The sequence below is a fragment of the Monodelphis domestica genome, chromosome 4 (genome assembly GCF_027887165.1).
Source record: "Monodelphis domestica isolate mMonDom1 chromosome 4, mMonDom1.pri, whole genome shotgun sequence".
Lineage (NCBI taxonomy): Eukaryota > Metazoa > Chordata > Mammalia > Didelphimorphia > Didelphidae > Monodelphis > Monodelphis domestica.
This window is the reverse complement of record NC_077230.1, coordinates 231,210,386-231,229,307: the sequence shown is the minus strand read 5'-3', so window position 1 is coordinate 231,229,307 and position 18,922 is coordinate 231,210,386. Positions and strand designations below refer to the sequence as shown.

The window sequence follows — 18,922 nt, the reverse complement described above, 5'->3', positions numbered from 1 at the left end:
CAGGCCACGTTCTGGCTTTGCGCATGCCCAGGAAGACCCCGCCAAGCAGGCCCCAAGGGTTGTCCCTGGCTCGCTGTAGCCCGAAGCCCGAAGCCCGAAGCCCGAAGCCCCGGACCACGGTCAAGACCTAGCCCGGCTCCCTCCCTACCTCCACCCGGCCAGCCCAGGTCCCTAAATGCCCTGAGGCCCCACAATTATCAGTAGCTCCAGGCCGACCTCCCCACACATTGGTCCCCAGAAGCTCCGCCCCTTGGTCTGGAGCGCGTCACTGGACTCCCCGCCTGCTCCCTCCCCTTCCGTGTTTTGGTGGCGTCCAGGCCCCGCCCTACAGCGCTACCATTGGCTGAGAGAAGCCCAGAAGCTGGTCTCTATTGGCTTTCGCTGGCCGTCACTCACGCGTGTCCCCGCCTGGAGTTGGCTGGAAGTGGGAGAGGAACAGAGAGACCTGGGAGCGGAGGGCACGGTAAGGCTGGTCTTGGGGTTGTGGGTTCTTCTCTTGGCGGACTCTTGAGACTGGGGTACGCGGGAAGGGGGAGGAGGGAGAGCTCCTGCTTCTCCTAACATTCAGAGCGGGTCACATGTACCCTTCTAGACTTCCCTCGAGTAACCCCAGGGAGGGAGATCTCTAATAAGCGTTTGGAAGGCTGGATCTCTCAGCTTCCCCGGTTGTTGGGACTGGAGGAAATGGACCCATACTTTTGACTATCCCTGTCTGAGGCTGTATTCTTACCTGGAGCAAGAGAGAAAGGAGAAAGGAATGGAAATCAGGAATCCTGGTTCTGCCACTTTTTCCGTGACCTTGTGCATATTATACTTCCCCAGTCCCCCAGGCCTCAGTTTCCTCCTCTCTGAAATGGGGAGATTAACACTGCTGTCTCCCAGAGAGGAGGATCAGATAGGATGCAAACCTACTGTAAAAAACTACTTTGCAAACAACAGTTTATACAATAGCACTTTAAGATTTATGCAGTCTTTCCCCAGAAATAAATTTACTTTTAATTTAGAATACTTTAAGCGCATGCATTGTGCTAGGTGTAGGAAATATGAAGGCAAAAATGACACAGTGCTTGCCCTTAAAGTACATTAATTACTTGGCACAATTATGGCCTTTTACTGATGAGAAAACAAATTCAGGAGAAAATTACAGTCACGCTGCTATAAAGTGGGATAGCCACGACTGAAATCTCGGGCTCCTTCCTGCCTTCTGGGCTTAGCAGTACTCTTTTCACTGCATTCTCCTGTATTTGCTGAAATCTTTTCATAATTTGGTTTTCCTCTAAATAAAAGGAGTTTGGGGTAATGAATAGAGAACTGACCTGGAGCTTCGAAAACCTCTGATAAATACTAAGTCTCTCCTCTGATAAATACTAGCTCTGTGCCCCTGGACAAATTACTTAACCTCTCAATGGCCCCAGAAAACTCTCTAAGGCTTTTTGGATGCCATAGTGCAGTTGAGGAGCTTCTTACACAATGAAATTATATGTTAGGTTAAAAAAAATACTGCCTCTCCAATTTGTAATCTGTAAAGCTCTGTTCAATTATAGTTTTATTGTGAGTCTTCAGGAGGCTTGGGCTCTAGGCCTGACTGACTAAGCTGCTTATTTGATCTCTCATTTGTTGGTGGTTTCTTTTTCACAATACTTTGTATCTATATAAGTTGCATCTCCCTCTAAAATGTTAGCTCCATAAAAAGTTTTCTTACAGATGTGTCTTTTGCCCAGAAGCCCTTTAAAAAAAACAACAAAAAACCTTTACCATCCATCTTGGTATCAATTTTAAGAAGAATGACATGGTGTGAGCAGTTGGGGTTAAATGACTTGTTCAGGGTCACACAGCTAGGAAGTGTCTGAGACCACATTTGAACCCAGTTCTTCTTTACTCAGGCCTAGTGCTCAATCCACTGTGCTACCTAGCTGCCCCACTAGTAATCTTTTAAATTATCTCACAGAATAGTTGTATGGATCCAATGAGGTAATATATGGAAAGCACTTTAAATGTAAATATAAATAGAACTCATATTTATAACCCTTTCAGGTCTGTAAGCACATCCACACAACCACAATGTAAGGTAGGAAATATACATATTATAATCCTCATTTTACAGATTTAGTAAACTGAGGTTTAGAGGAATTTAATTGATTTGCTGAAGGTCACACAGTTTATGAATTAAATCTAGGTCTTTTGCCATCATGTCCAGTGTTCTGTTTACTATAATGTTGCCTCTTTCTTCAGTGTAGAGGGAGGTCAAGGTTGGGGCTGGAAGAGAGTGGAGCTGGGAGAAACCTTAGTTCTCAAAGTGTGTTTCAGGAATCCTTCAGGGGAGTCAAAACTTTTTTAAAAAAATAATAATAATACTAAGATTTTAATTCTGAGTTTTGGTTTCTAATACAATATATATAGATAGCCATAACCCATAAACAAAAGTTCTTTGTAGGGCTGAGTTCTTTAGTAATTTTATTTTTTTTTAATTTTTTTTAAAAATATATTTTATTTGATCATTTCCAAGCATTATTCATTAAAGACATAGATCATTTTCTTTTCCTCCCCACCACCCCCCATAGCCGACGCGTAAATCCACTGGGCATTAGATGTTTTCTTGATTTGAACCCATTGCTTTGTTGATAGTATTTGCATTAGAGTGTTCATTTAGAGTCTATCCTCTGTCATGTCCCCTCAACCTCTGTATTCAGGCAGTTGCTTTTCCTCGGTGTTTCCACTCCCATAGTTTATCCTTTGCTTATGAATGGTGTTTTTTTTCTCCTGGATCCCTGCAAGTTGTTCAGGGACATTACACCGCCACTAATGGAGAAGTCCATTATGTTCGATTATACCACAGTGTATTAGTCTCTGTGTACAATGTTCTCCTGGTTCTGCTCCTCTCGCTCTGCATCACTTCCTGGAGGTTGTTCCAGTCTCCATGGAACTCCTCCACTTTATTATTCCTTTGAGCACAATAGTATTCCATCACCAACATATACCACAGTTTGTTCAGCCATTCCCCAATTGATGGGCATCCCCTCGTTTTCCAGTTTTGGGCCACCACAAAGAGCGCAGCTATGAATATTTTTGTACAAGTCTTTTTGTCCATTATCTCTTTGGGGTACAGCAGTGCTATGGCTGGGTCAAAGGGTAGATATTCTTTTGTCGCCCTTTGGGCATAGTTCCAAATTGCCCTCCAGAATGGTTGGATCAGTTCACAACTCCACCAGCAATGAATTAATGTCCCTACTTTGCCACACCCCCTCCAGCATTCATTACTTTCCTTTGCTGTTATGTTAGCCAATCTGCTAGGTGTGAGGTGATACCTCAGAGTTGTTTTGATTTGCATCTCTCTGATTATAAGAGATTTAGAACACTTCTTCATGTGCTTGTTAATAGTTTTGATTTCTTTATCTGAGAACTGCCTATCCATTTCCCTTGCCCATTTATCAATTGGAGAATGGCTTGATTTTTTTGTACAATTGATTTAGCTCATTATAAATATGAGTAATTAAACCTTTGTCAGAGGTTTCTATGAAGATTTTTTCCCAATTTGTTGTTTCCCTTCTGATTTTAGTTACATTGGTTTTGTTTGTACAAAAGCTTTTTAGTTTGATGTAGTCAAAATTATTTATTTTACATTTTGTGATTCTTTCTATATCTTGCTTGGTTTTAAAGCCTTTCCCCTCCCAAAGGTCTGACATGTATACTATTCTGTGTTTACCCAATTTACTTATGGTTTCCTTCTTCTTTAGTAATTTTAAAGAGTATAATGGAGTCCTGAGACCAAAAAGTTTTAAGAACCCCCAATCTAGTTCAACACCTAGATTTTACAGATGAAGAAACTGAGTCCTAGGAGATCTTTTTTTTTTTTTAACCCTTCCGTCTTGGAATCAATACTGTGTATTGGTTCTGAGGCAGAAGAGTGATAAAGGCTAGGCAATGGGGGTTAAGTAACTTGCCCAGGATCACACAGCTAGGAAGTGTCTGAGCCCAGATTTCCTAGGAGGCCTTAATTATTTTCCTGGGCTCACACAGGTAATATGGATAGAGATTAAAATAATATACAAAGGCTTAATTAAAAAAAATAGGGTTTGGTTGAAGAGAGAGGGAAAAGAGATTCAGGTAAGGGGAATAACTTCAGAGGCAAAGAGGTAAGAATAAATCTGTCATTCATTGAACAGTGAATTCCAAGATGTAGGAATGAGGAAGATCATATATATGCTGGACTTCTGAGGAGAGATCAAAAGAGAGTAAAGCATGAGACTGAGGAAGAATACTTAAAGTCTTGTTTGACTGAAATGTTACATAAAGTTGGAGAAATGACTCTGGAAAGGCAGGTTAGAGGCAGATTGAATCAGAGCACTGGATTAATCTCCAAATCACTGTAGAGTTTCAGGAGTTCAGGTCACTACTGCTGTCCTTCCGATCACAAACTTGGAGCTGGAAGGCACCTTAGAGGTTATCATGTCCAACCTCCTCTTTTCATTTGCTGTTAGAATCCCCCCCCTCGACTCCACTTCAGTAGAATTTTCTTAATACCTAAAAAATACAACAGCCAGCTAGCATTTGTATAATCTTATGGTTTGCAAAGTAGTTTTCCAAATATTAATTTTATCCTCACAACATCTCTGGGAGTTGGTGCTATTATTTAATCCCCATTCTATAGAGGTAGAAATGGAGGCTGTGAGGTTGAATTGACTTGTCTATCTAGAGAAAAAGTCTAAGGCAAGATTTAAACTTAGGCCTTCTGAATTCAGGGCTCTTCCTCTGGACCACCTAGCTTTTGCCTTGGCTATTAGTTACTTTGTGATTTTATTCCTTTTTCTATAGTGTGGCAGTCATGCCACCCCCTACAAAGGTTCCCCGAAGGGAGGCCCTGGTGCTACAGTGTGAATGGGGATCCTGTACCTTTGTGGCCTCAGCTGTGGAAGAGTTCTGTGAACATGTCACACAGCATCTTCAGCAGCATCTCCAAGGCCCTGAGGAAGAAGATGAGGATGAGGTAGACCCACTTGGTGAGTGAGGAAGGAATAATGGGAGAAGAACAAGACTTGTGAGAGGTGGAAGATGACTAGGTTTGCCTTTATTGTTCTTGGATATCTAGGGATGATGGGACTTAATGGAGAGAAGTTTTTTTAGACAAGATTCAGGGATTGATTTAAGGAGCACTGGGCCAGAGATAGGATTTGCCCTGTTCAGTTCTTTATTCAGGCAGGGCCGAGTCCCAGAAACAGAGGGACCTGAGCTCTCCCTTTCCTCCATCTCTTCATATTCCAGCTGAAGAGTACTCCTGTTTGTGGCAAGAGTGTGGCTTCTGCTCCCCGGACAGCTCAGCTGACTTAGTCCGTCATGTCTATTTCCACTGTTACCATACCAAGCTGAAGCAGTGGGGACTTCAGGCTCTGCAAGGCCAGGCCGGACTCAGCCACTGCCTACTGGACTTCCAAAGCCGAAACATGATCCCTGACATTCCTGACCACTTCTTGTGCCAGTGGGAGCACTGTGAGGTCAGCAGGCAGGAGCCAGGGCTGGGGGACAGGGGAAGGGTACCCTCTCCGTGATAGAGAGACCTGTGTATCTCTATGAAGTCTGTCAAGTACTCTACTTTCTTCAGTTTCTTTTGGCTTCCTCCAACCTCCCAGGTGGTCTGGATTAGAGTATTGCCTTGGTTCACTGAAAGTGCCCCTCTACTTTGCCTCTGCTGTTCCTTACCCTTAGTCTCCTCTCTTCCTCTCCACAGAGCTCTTTTGACAATCCAGAATGGTTCTACCGGCATGTGGAGGCCCATAGTCTATGCTGTGAATACAAGGCAGCCAGCAAGGAGAACCATGTGGTGCCTTGTGGTTGGAAAGGTTAGGGATACTTCTGGTCACTCACTATTTAGAAAACCCTCCCTTTTGAAGGGGAATGTTCTGTTTATGGGTTGGAGGGCTGGGGATGGTACCCAGGTGTTTCACCTTCCCCATTCTTTTAAAAAAAAAGGTTGGCTGTTGGGCCAGGAAGAGGCTTGGAGGAAAAGGGGAGGTTGGGAGAGATATTCTATGGGGCCAGTAGGAGGGGCCTGACTTGGTGTTTTCCCCAGATTGCAACTGTACCTTCAAAGGCCGCTGTAAATTGAGAGAGCATCTTCGAAGCCATACCCAGGAGAAAGTGGTGGCCTGCCCCACCTGTGGTGGCATGTTTGCCAATAACACCAAGTTCTTTGACCACATCCGGCGCCAGACATCACTGGACCGTGAGCTTGGGGAGGGAGGGAGGGGGTAGGGATAGAGGGAAAGGGACCTGCTGACCTGCTTGGGACAGAGCTAGGTATTGAGGGATCCACTGTCTGCATTTGCTTTTGGCTTTTGCCTGCTCTTATTAGCATTTTCTTCTCCCTGTGACCCCTCCAAGTTACAGTTGGTTGTAGCTATGTCGCCTTGATTGAGACATTCAACCTTTTTTAGGTCTCAGTTTCCTCCTCTGGAAAATGAGGGTGGGATTGACTCAATGGGCCATTCCACTTCAGAAAAAAATCTCTGAGTAATGCCTGAAAGTTCTTCTCCTTTCCATGTCTGGACCTGTCCTCCTCTCTTCCAGTCTCTTGTTTTTCTTCAGCTGCTCAAAGCTTTTCCTCTTCTTTCCTTTTCCCACCCCAGAGCAGCGATTCCAATGTTCCCATTGTTCCAAGAGATTTGCCACTGAACGACTATTGCGGGACCACATGCGCAACCATGGTAAGCTTTCCCAAGTTCCTCTCCCCATGTTTTCTCCTTCTCATCCTTCCCAACTCCTCCTTCTCTGTGTTCCCTGCAGTAAATCACTACAAGTGCCCTTTGTGTGACATGACCTGCCCACTACCCTCTTCTCTCCGAAACCACATTCGTTTCCGACATAGTGAAGATCGGCCCTTTAAGTGTGACTACTGTGACTACAGGTGAAGAGGGTGGGGAGCAAGAAATAGGGCTTGGCTTTCTGTTCCCAGTTTCCTCCCTGCCCTGGTGACCCTTTTCCCTCTTCTGGCAGTTGCAAGAATCTGATTGACCTTCGAAAGCACCTGGACACTCATAGCAAGGAACCCGCCTATCATTGCGAGTTTGAGAGTTGCAACTTCAGTGCTCGATCTCATTGCTCCATCAAATCCCATTACCGAAAAGTACATGAAGTGAGTACCCCTAGGAAGGGCAGGAAATGAAAGGCCAAGTGGAGCCAGGATGGGGAGGCCTAGAAACATTCTAAGCTTTGGAGGTGCTAATCTGAGCTTCAACCAACATGGGAAGGTTTCTTGTGTATACAGTCCTGTGCCAGGATAGTGAGAGAGATTGGACCTGGGATTTCATTGTATAGAGGACACCTTCTACTAATACTCCAGGAAGATTGGCATTTTTTTCTGCTACTTGTAGTTTCCCAGGATATCGAAGACTTAAGTGACTTGTCCAAAGTCATACAGCCAGGATGGGTTGAAGATAGGGTGTGAAACTGGATCTTCCTCACTTTTGAGGATAACTTTAAAAAATTTTATTTTTAAAGAAACCTTTACTTTCTGTCTTGGAATCAATACTAAGTATTGGTTTCAATGCAGAAGAGTGGTAAGGCAATTGAGAATAAGTGACTTATCCAATTAGGAACTACTTGAGGTCATATTTGAACCCAGGGACCTCCCATCTCCAGGCCTGGTTCTCTATTTACTAAGCCACCTACTTGCCCCAAGGATAACTTTCTATCAACTCCACTGTACTCCTGGGGAAACTAGAAAGTTTAAATAAAATGCAGTCACTACTGTGATGGGGCTGACAATTTAGCAGTAATTTGCCTCCCATGCAACTCCTCCTGAATAGCTTCCCAGTGCATATAGTTGGTGTGATCCAAGTTCAGTGAAAGGCCCAAGGTGGTACTCTGATCTGTCAGTGGAGGGTGGAAGGAAGGCTGGTATATAGGAAGCAGGTGACTGGGATTCCAACAGTTTTGACTTCACCTGCCAGGGTGACTCTGAGCCAAGATACAAGTGTCACGTGTGTGACAAGTGCTTCACTCGAGGCAATAACCTCACTGTCCACCTCCGAAAGAAGCATCAGTTCAAGTGGCCCTCAGGGCATCCCCGTTTCCGGTAAGTTCTCTTTGTTCTCTACTCATACAAAAAGAGTGATAATGGTATTTGTGGGACTTTGAATGAACTTGCTTCTGAATTTTTACTTTCTATATATCTCTGTAGATCTTTCACACATTTCATTCCATTTTATCCTAACAAAAAACAGGGTAATAATAATAATAGCTAACATATAATCCTTACTATATGCTAAGCACATACTAAGTACATTACAGTTATCTCATTTGATCCTCATAACAACACTAGGAGGTAGTTGCTTTTATTATCCCCATTTTACAGATGGAGAAACTGGGACAGATAGAGATTAAGTGAGTTGCCTAGAGTCATAGAGTTAGTACGTGTTTAAGATCAGATTTGATCTTGGGTCTTCTTGACTCTAGGCCCAGCACTATATCCTCTGTACCACTTAACTGCCTCAAAGATGATTCTCCCTATTATAAAATTTGGTTAACTGAGCTGTAAGAACACACTGAGTTGAGGGTAGAGGAGCTGGATTAGAATTCAATTTAACATTTCAATTCAAACATTTATCAGTTTCTACTATGCACAGAACCCTGTGCTGGATGCTATGGTGAGACAATACAACATTGAATAACAGTGTCTGCTTTCAATCAAAGAGCTTATAATTTACTAGAAGGAGGTAAGACTGATACATAAATAATTATAATGCAAAATAGAATCTAGTAAACAGACAGGATTGCCTGGGAAGTAGAGAGTTTTTCTCTGAAGTCTTCAAGTAGAGATGGGTTAGATAACCACTTGCCACTGAGGTCCCTTTCATTTCTAAGAATATGTGACTCAAACAAGAGAGGTATAGGTGGGTACTGGAGAAAGTCAGGGAAGGGTTCCCTGGAGTGAGGAGCAAAGCTGAGCTCTGAAGGATAGGTAAAAGATCACTAGATGGCAGATCAGGAAAGAATGATTAGGCTGACAGTGTGAGTGAGTGAGGGCCTGGTGACACAAAAGGAAGATGAAAATTAGGAGCTAGTGATTAATTGGATTATTAAGTGTGGGGAGGGGATTGATGTCAAAGTCATGGAAGAGTAAATTAGAGTTTAGTTTTAGAGAGCCTGGGATATAAGGTCAAGGAGTTTGTGCTTTTTCGAGTTAACCAATAAGATGTCCAGTGAAAGCTTTGGGGCAAAGAAATGAAATGATCATAGTTGTATATTAGAAAGACTTCTCAGGGGGGCAACTAGGTAGCTCAGTGGATTGAGGGTCAGGCCCAGAGACAGGAAGCTTTGGGTTCAAATGTGACCTCAAATTCTTCCTACTTATGTGATTCTGGGTGAGTCAATTAACCCTCATTGTCTAGCCCTTACTGCTCTTCTGCCTTGGAAACAATACACAGTATTGATTCTAAGAAGAAAGGTATGGGTTTAGAAAGAAAGATTCTACAGGCAACAGTGTGTGGGATACAGTTACTTAAAAGCATGTTATCATGTGGAAGAAGAATTTGCTTTTCTGCAATCCCTAATGGAAGGTATGGAAGGGCAAATAGGGGGAAGCAACTTTCTGACATTTAAAGTTATCCAGAAATGCCATGGACAATTTCTCCCTCACCTCAAAGGGGATGCTGAAGCAAAGGCTAGATGGGTGTTTGACTGGAATGTCACAGGGGATCCTTTTTAAAAAAATTATATTTTTAGTTCCAAATTCTTTCCTTCTACCCACCCCCTCCTACCCCCATTGAGAAGGCAGAAAATTCAATAGTCATTTTACTTATGAAGTCATGCAGAACACGTTTCCACATTAGCCATGTTGTGGGTTGGGTGGGTGGGTAAGAAGCAAAAAATATAAAAAAAGTGAAAAAAAATATGCTTCAATTTGCACTCTGAGTTCATCAGTTCTCTCTCTCTGGAGATGGATAGCATTTTTCATCATGAGTTTTTTGGAATCATCTTAGATCATTATATTGATCAGAGTACTTAATAAATGTTTGAAGAATGAATGAATTGTATTGGGGTTAGACTAAGAAGGACCAAGGCCAGTTAAAAGGCTACTTCCTTGGTCCATGTCTTTTCCATTCAGCTTTCTTCTTTCCCCACTTTGGGTAAGGTTCTTCACAAACCTGTCTATAAATACTCTTACTCCTCCTTCCCCTACCTCACAGAGCTGTGAAGGAAGTGGCCTGCAAATTTTTAATCACTCTCCAAAATGGTAGGAGTCAGATATCTGAAGTTTAGAGGTGGAAGGGATCTTAGAGGCCATCGAGTCCAGTCCCCCTCATTTTATACATGAGGAAACTGAGACTTAGAGAGGTTAAGTGATTTTGTTTAGGGCAGTGATGGTGAACCTTTTAGAGACTGAGTGCCCAAACTACAACCCTCACAATACATGTGAGCCCCCTGTATTACCTCAGACAGGGGAGGGAGGAAGCCCTCCCACTGGGCTACTGGGCAGAGAGGCAGGTGATGGGAGAAATGTCCTCAGGTGCAGGGAAGGGGAGCAGCCTCCTCTAGAATGCTTTGGCTCATGTGCCTTAGGTTTGCCCACAAAGATCTAGGGTCACCCAGCTAATAAGAATCTGAAGTAGGATTTGAATTCAGGTCTTCTTGACTCCCAGCTGGGTACTCTGCTCAGTGGTTCACATAGTAGCAGCTTTTTCCCCTTTCCAATACATTTTCCTTTCCACGAAGACCTTTTCTTCCTCACCCCCCAGCCTTGGTTATGATAGGTTCCTATTCTCTCTCTTCTTCCTTGCATCATTGATATCCTTACCCACTCAGGCGTCTGGACTGGCCTGTGTCTACCTCTGTGGGTGGGGATGTTTCCTTCTTCTTATGGCCCTGCCCCCCAGGTACAAGGAGCATGAGGATGGTTACATGCGCCTACAGCTGGTCCGCTACGAGAGTGTGGAGCTGACTGAGCAGCTACTGAGGGAACGAGAAGAGCAGGGGGCTCCTGGGCCAGGGGCAGCACTGACTGAAGGCAGCCTGCAAGGTATTCTCCTAGAGCCTGGGCCTGAGGAGGAGGAGGAGGAGGAAGAAGAAGAAGAGGAGGCAGAGGTGGAGGAGAGTGAAGAGGTGGCCCCTTCAGCATCTGCCTCCCAGGACTCTCCTAGCCCTGTCATTCATGTGTTGAACAGGACCAATTCCCAAGGCGAGCATGAGACAGTCTATTATGTCCTGGCCTCAGCCCCTGGAGTTCAGCCCCCAGGGCCAGGAGAGGGAGCTCCTGACCCTGATCCCCCTGATGGCATCATGGAGAAATTGCACAGGACAGCTGAGGAGCTGGGAATCTTGCTAGAGTGAGGGGCTCAGGGGCCCACTCCCTTCAGAGTCTAGCTGAGCCATTGTTTTCCCACCCTGGATTTGAGATCCGCTCTTCTGTTTTTTATTTTATTTTATTTTGCTCTCCTCACATCTCTCTGCTATGACCCATTCTTAAAAAAAAAAAAAGGGGCCTTCTGAACCACCCTTGGTAACAAGTGTGAGGGGTAGTATTATGAGTACTGTGTGGTAAGGGGAGAAGTCTCTTAGCCTAAGAGCCAAACCTGAGAGGAAAGGGTCATCTGGGAGTGGGAGGAAGCTATTCAGGGGATACTTTTGAGAGACCAATGTTTGGGTTATCCTGACCCTAAGGATAAGAGACATCTCTTTCAACTCTGACTGCAAAACAGTCCATGGTTTAGAGCAGTCTCACCAGGAAGCTGGCCCATGGACAGTGCGGCAGCAGCTCTGGAAATCTCCCCAAGATTTGGGTCCTTGATGGGTGGAATGTTTTGGAGACAGAGGAGGATCTCAGACTAAACTTCAAACCTCAAGTCTGCTGAACATAGACAATGTTCTTTAAGGGACTCTGAATCATCCTGATTTCCTGGGACTGTCAACCCTGGGTGTCTAAGGCCATTCCCCATTTCTTAAGGCCTCTATCATTTAATTTAGCCCCCATTCCCAGGCCAAAAGGCTTCATCCTGGATTCTAGGCCCTTCCCCCATCCCTGCGTGTGGGTTACTCTCAGGAACAAGATTAGGGGAAGCATTGATGAGGGGTGCCGAATATCAATATGATTGTATAATGATTTTTTTCCTCTTGGCAATAAACACATTATGCCTGTCTTATGTTCCTTTATTTCTCATGCCCCTGCTCCTCCATCTACCTATTCCAGGTTGAGGAATTAAGATTCTTCCAGGTTCAGATGCCTGCCCCTCTTAGCTTTACCACTCCTAGTTCTGTTTTGGTGTGGAGTCTTCCACTGACTGAACAGTTAGATGTGGGAGAGGAGAGCTGACATACATATCCAACAACCAGGCTGGGTACCTGTCTAACCATGGCCACACTTCCTAGGATAGTTTGGCCAGGGTGGGGATGCTTTGTCACTAAGAGGCTCTTGCTCTAGACATTTTATAGGAAACTTGTTTGCCTTACCTTGAAGATGGAAGACTGGGAGGCTCTTTTCCTTAGGTACCAACCTTAAGGTTGTCAAGCTAGTGTAGCATGAACCATCAGGATGGGCTGCAGGGAGGGAGTTAGACTTGGGTCCCATGGAGGTAGCACTCCTATATGCTTTGAATTTGAGGTCAAAGAAGTGTGCCCTAGGTCTGTGTTGGCAAACCTATGGCATATGTGCTAGAGCATGCCAGAGGGAGCTGCTCCCCTTCCCCTCTCCATGTGTACCTGAGGGCATTTCTCTTATTACCTGTCCCTCTGTTCAGCAGTCTAATGGGAGTGCTTCCTTCCTCCCCTGTCTTGGGTAAGGTGGGGGGCTCACATGTGGGGTGAGGTTTACAGTTTGGCTACTTCATCTCTAAAAGGTTCATCATCACTGCCCTAAGTCTCTGGATTTGGGATGATGGTAATTATTGTTTTTAAGACAGTTGTAAAGAAGTCCAAATAATACAAAGCAATGGGGCAGCTACATGTAGGCATAACAGATTGGATTCTCTTCTCTTGCTCTTGAGAGTTTAACTTCCTTACCATGTGAGGGCACACTTGAAAGTTACAAGGTAAGACCTTGACAGTAAGATTAGAGACAATTCATTTTATAGGAACTAGGGCAGTAATGGTTAACCTTTTAGAGATATGAGTCACACCACATGTGAGTCCCCCCCCTCGCCTTACCCCAGACAAGGGAGGGAGGAAGCACTCCCATTGAGCTGCTCAGAAGAGGGGCAAGTCATGTGAGAAATGTCTTCAGGCTCATGTGGAGTGGGGGAAGGGAGCAGCCCCCTCTGGCATGCATGCCGTAGTTTCACCAACATGGGACTAGGGACTTGATAGCAGGCATGTGGGGTGCAGGGCATACTGGCAACTAGGCTGTAGCTTTTAGCCTGCTGACCTGAGCAGCTTTTGGGACCAGCCTTGGAATATGGAGAGAGCTGGATTAGACCTGGAATCAGTTCAGTTAATTATGGACTACTGTGTAGAAAGCCATGTCCCGGTGGGATGAAGAACCAGAACAATTTCCAGAAATTGCAATGGCTTTCCCCTTCTATCCCTCTTTGTTATAGTTCAAGACTAGGATCTGGGTCCCAGAAAGTAGCACCAAGCCTCTTCCTCTTTATCCACTCTGGAGGTGTGGAAGGAGGTTCAACAATGTCATTAGGCAGCATATACATGTAAGCACACTGAAATTTTCTCTTGCATTTTCAGTATGTTGGATATACAGACTACTGAACATTTCAGTCTTATAAATGTCTAGGTTGGTTGACACATAACTTTTGGTGGGGAAGAGGGGTGGAAAGAGGATGCATAATGAACTTGAAAGCTATTGATTTTTTGCCTAATATTTAATAACCCTCAGGTTAGAATTCAGAACTCAGGATGAGATCTTTCCTGATGGGCCTTGTGAAGCTGACTATTTGGCTGGGATGGGCTGCCTGCAATGCCTGCACAGATCAAACAGACTTTGATGGGACTACTGGCCTGACAGAATACATTACCCCTGAGGGAAAATGGATACTAGGTTCTTCTGTTTGTTTAGGGTAAAATGACACCATCTATTTGAGGGCTTATGTAAAACAGGACACAAGGGTCAACTAGTATTCGTTTTGTGAAGCATACTCATGTAAACCCAGTCATGGTATCACTTTTTTTCATAAACCTCAGATGAGTGGAAGGGGTGGGCCTGAGAGAAGATAAATGAGGAGAGATGGATGGATTAAAGCTAAAGGGCAAGATGGAGAAAATGGAAAGGCCTCCAAGGGAAGAAACTTATCCAGTGAGTTCAGGAAAAGACATATATTATCTGATGCAAAGTGAAGTGAGCAGGACCAGAAGAACAATGTACACAGTAACAGGAATCTCATATGAGGGTGAACTGTGAAGTTCTAAACTATTATCAACAAAGCAAAGTTCCAAGATATCCATAAGGGACTCATGATGAAAAATGCTATCCACAGCTAAAGAATCTGTTAGAATCTGAGTGCTGTGGAAGAGGCATGAAGGAAGAGAGAATTTTCATGCATGCAAGACAGAAAGCTGGGGACATTATCTGTCAATCAAGGTGAACATTCCAAATAGAATGTTCCCAGAAAAGTCAGTTGGAGCCTAGCCAGGAGATGAACTGAGAGATTGCCTTGGTTTCTGTCCAAGAGAGAGACTGGCTTCTTCTGACCTAGGCTGAGACTTTGGTGTGGCTGATGTTGGTGACTGACCATTATATACTGAGTTGATTAGAAGAAGGCAGGAGAAAATCAATTGTCATTCATAACTCCCTGACAGACTTGTGTCATAGCTGTGACAAGACTGACATTTCCCAAAATCCTCCTAACCCTCATTATATGCTAGGGATAACCCCATCCCTCTCATCTCACCTTCCATCCTGTCCTAGCTTCCCAAATAAATCTCCTTACTTGAGAAAGAGAGAAAAAGTATCTTCTCTAAACCTCACAGTTGGCCTTTGAGTTGCATAGAAAGGTGGTCCACTAACGGGGGAGGGGAAGGGAGGCAGGAAGGAGTAGGTGGAAAACTGGGAGGTGAAGGGTGGAGGGTAGAAAATATCTTGATCTATTAGCCATCAAGGCCTTAAATGGAAAGGCGCTCCAGGCATTCCACATAGTGCTGACCAGCATATGGGAAGAGGAAGACATGCCCCCAGAACTCAGAGATGCCTCCATCATAGCCCTATACAAGAACAAAGGCTCAGGAGCACCCTGTGACAACTACAGAGGCATCTCACTACTCTCCACTGCTGGAAAGATCCTCGCCTGTGTTATACTCAACAGACTCCTGTCATCTGTTTCAGAGCAGAACCTGCCTGAATCACAATGTGGCTTCTGACCAGATCGCAGCACCATGGACATGGTCTTCACGGTGAGGCAAATGCAGGAAAAATGCCTTGAGCAGAATCTGAATCTCTACATTGTCTTCATAGACCTGACAAAAACATTCGACACAGTGAACAGGGACGCATTGTGGGTGATCCTCAGCAAGCTCGGTTGCCCAGCAAAATTTGTCAAACTGATCCAGCTCTTTCATGTCGACATGACAGGGGAAGTCCTATCTGGTAGAGAGACTTCTGATCGCTTCAACATCTCCAATGGCGTGAAACAGGGCTGTGTCCTCGCTCCGGTACTATTCAACCTATTTTTCACCCAAGTATTATGACATGCTGTGATGGATCTAGACCTGGGCGTCTACATCAAATACCAACTGGAAGGCTCACTATTTGACCTTCGCCGCCTGACTGCAAAAACAAAGACAACAGAGAGACTCATCCTGGAAGCTCTCTTTGCAGATGATTGTGCTCTCATGGCCCATCAAGAAAATCATCTCCAAACCATTGTGGACAGATTCTCCACTGCAACAAAACTGTTTGGCCTGACTATCAGCCTCAGCAAAACAGAGGTGCTGTTCCAACCTGCACCAGGGAGGCCAACGAACCAGCCGTGCATTACAATCGATGGCACGCAGCTTTCTAACGTCAACACCTTCAAGTACCTGGGCAGCACCATCGCCAACGATGGGTCCCTAGACCACGAGATTAATGCCAGGATCCAAAAGGCCAGCCAGGCACTCGGGCGGCTGTGCTGCAAAGTCCTCCAACACAGAGGTGTAAGCACTACAATGAAGCTCAAAGTGTATAACGCAGTGGTCCTCAGCTCGCTCCTGTACGGTTGTGAGACATGGACACTGTACCGGAAGCACATGAAACAGCTGGAGCAATTCCACCAACGCTCCCTCTGGTCAATCATGAGGATCCGATGGCGGGACTGAATCACCAATCAGGAAGTCCTCGACAGAGCCAACTCCACCAGCATCGAAGTCATGGTCCTCAAAGCCCAGCTACGATGGTCTGGACATGTCATCCGCATGGACCCACAGTGAATACCAAAACAGGTATTCTACAGTGAGCTGTCAGCTGGACTCAGGAAACAAGGCCGACCAAAGAAAAGATTCAAGGATCAGCTAAAGTCAAACTTGAAGTGGGCTGGCATTACACCAAAGCAACTAGAACTCGCTGCCTCTGACAGAAGCAGCTGGCGAACCCACATTCACCATGCCGCCACCACCTTTGAAGATGAGCGATGTCGACGTTTTGTGGCTGTGCATGAACGCCGACACCAGGCCACAACCACACCTCCCGTAACAACTGGCGTCCCATGCCCCATGTGCCACACACTCTGCGCCTCAGCCTTTGGACTCCAAAGCCACATGAGGGTACACGGTAGATGAAACTGCACAAAGACAATCGTCATTCTTGATCACCGAGAGACTACTATATATATATTAGCCATCAGTAGTGATCAATAGGCAACCCCAGTATCTCTATTACAACTAGGCACCTTGAGGTTTCTCCTAGTAGTAGTATCTCTCTCCATTACAACTAGGCACCCTCAGGTTTTCCCCTAGTATCTCTCTAGTCAGCCAGAGTGTCTCTGTTATTACAACTTGACAAGCACCAATATCTCTTTCTAATACAGTGCAGATCAAAGCTTGCCATCTTCTGTTTACTTTGTGAGATTTTTTGGAATATGATATCTATCTTCTGTCATAGCATGAGCAATATGAAAATAAATATTTCATGAAAGCACTGGTATAATCTATATCAGACTATTTATTGCCTTGGGTGGGAAGAGGGAAGGGGGGAGAGAATCTAAAATATAAAATGTCAGAAAACAATTGGTAAAAAATGTTTATAGGGGCAGCTAGGTGCCTTAGTGCATTGAGAGCCAGGCCCAGAGATGGTAGGTCCTGCGTTCAAATATGACCTCATATACTTCCCAGCTGTGTGACCCTGGACAAGTCACTTAATCCTCATTGCCTAGCCCTTACCATTCTTCTGTCTTCGAACCAATACATAGTGTTGATTCTAAGATGGAAGGTAAGGGTTTTTTTAAAAATTGTTTTTACATGTAATAAAAAAAAAAGTAAAAATCAGCTCTTATCCAAGTCTTTGGTTGACAGATACTGTTGCTTCCCATCCAATCTATACCTCTGTCTCTCCAGTTCATCAACAAATATCTATTGAAATATGGATTAATTATCCTTTTGCTCCAATCCCATACATTTAATGTCTCATAGAATCTATTAGCTTCTATTTGGTCAATTTTAATTTTCAAAGAGTTATTTTCTTTGGAAAGATTTTATGCCAAGCTATTAATTCTCTTTTCATATATTTCTTCCCTGACTCTAATTTTTTTTCAATTTTTTTCTTCTGTTGTTTTCATTTGGTTTTTGAAAAAAAATTTTTTGGCTCTTTGCTTAATTGTTTTTATTTTATTTTCAGTTCTAAATCATTTTTCTTTTTAAATAGTATTTTTCCAATTATATGTAAAACAATTTTAATTTGTTTTTGAAACTTTTGAGTTCAAAATTATCTCCCTCCCTTCTCCTCCCTGAAACAGTAAGCAGTTTGATATAGGTCATACACATGCAATAATGCAAAACATGTATGCTTTCAGTGCTCACAAAGTGATGTGATTTGGAACATAGTCTGATCACTTCCTTTCTAGTCTAAGCTCAGCAATTTCCCCATCCAGGTTTGGGTTTGTCAACTGTCCCTGGTTTGAAATTTCAGTCAGCTGTTACTAGACTCAGTCACTATTAGCCCACTGGGAGGCTCTGCTGATTCAGGATGACTGAGTTATAAGCTTCCCTTTGGTCTGGATCCTATGTCCTTGTTATTCTACTGCATCCTTCCACAATAGGCTGTAGACTAGAACTGAATCCTTGTTCTACTCCTGGGATCAGAGCCACACAGTTCTGGCATGCTTCTAAACTTGTTCCTTCCTTGGTACACAGATAGGGTTGAAATCCCTTTTCCATATGGATTTGAGACCCAGAACAACTGGGTGACAGAGTTGGCAAATGGCCTCATTCCTACACCATAGGCTAGTTCAGGGATCTCCTGGTATTTTTTCTCCCTAAGTGCTTCCTGCCACGGTCCCTATTTTTATCCCCCTTTCAGTCTCTGAGTGCTGGACTGCTCCCAGAGCTGCACATTCCTGTCCAGACCACACCAGTATCCACAGACCTTTCTGTCTCACTAAGCTACCTGAGCTAGAAATAGGACTCATTGTGACTTCTTGATTTTCCATATCAGAATTCTGTCTGGAGAGGGAAGCTGGGTGGCTCATTGTATTGAGAGCCAGACCTAGAGATGGGAGGTCCTACTAGGTTCAAATCTGGCCTCAGACACTTTCTAGCTGAGAGACCCTGGGCAAGTCACTTAACCCACATTACCCAGTCCTTACCACTCTTCTGCCTTGGAACCAATACATAGTATTGATTCTAAGACAGAAAGTAAGGGTTTTAAAAAAAATCTGTCTGGTGCATTTTTTATATCTCTATGGAGGAGGTATAGTTGGAAAGTTAGGCTGAATTGCTTCCTCTTACTCCATTTTGATTCCTATTCCATTCTTATAGAATTGGGAGGGGAATAATACTGGGGCTGATGTTTTACAGGAAG

General features: G+C 44.2%; 1 protein-coding gene across 2 annotated transcripts; it reads left to right on the top strand.

Moving 5' to 3' along the window:
* Positions 1-12,127, top strand: HINFP (histone H4 transcription factor). Of its 2 annotated transcripts, none has more exons than XM_003341256.4 (10): positions 1-463; positions 4,813-4,997; positions 5,260-5,489; positions 5,723-5,834; positions 6,065-6,217; positions 6,621-6,698; positions 6,778-6,898; positions 6,988-7,126; positions 7,944-8,068; positions 10,869-12,127. In XM_003341256.4, exons 2-10 carry the CDS (start codon positions 4,823-4,825, stop codon positions 11,320-11,322), a joined length of 1,587 nt encoding a protein of 528 aa, XP_003341304.2. In that variant the 5' UTR covers positions 1-463; positions 4,813-4,822; the 3' UTR covers positions 11,323-12,127. The 2 variants fall into 2 exon arrangements, with proteins under 2 accessions (XP_003341304.2, XP_056650226.1); XM_056794248.1 differs by having other exon boundaries at positions 329-463; positions 10,798-12,127.
* The last annotated feature ends 6,795 nt before the right edge of the window (positions 12,128-18,922 follow it).

Coding starts and splice junctions, on each gene's coding strand:
- HINFP (XM_003341256.4), top strand. CDS start 4,823: ATGCCACCCCCTACAAAGGTTCCCCGAAGGGAGGCCCTGGTGCTACAG. Junction 6,899..6,987: donor TGTGACTACTGTGACTACAG/GTGAAGAGGGTG, acceptor CTCTTCTGGCAG/TTGCAAGAATCTGATTGACC. Junction 8,069..10,868: donor TCAGGGCATCCCCGTTTCCG/GTAAGTTCTCTT, acceptor CCTGCCCCCCAG/GTACAAGGAGCATGAGGATG.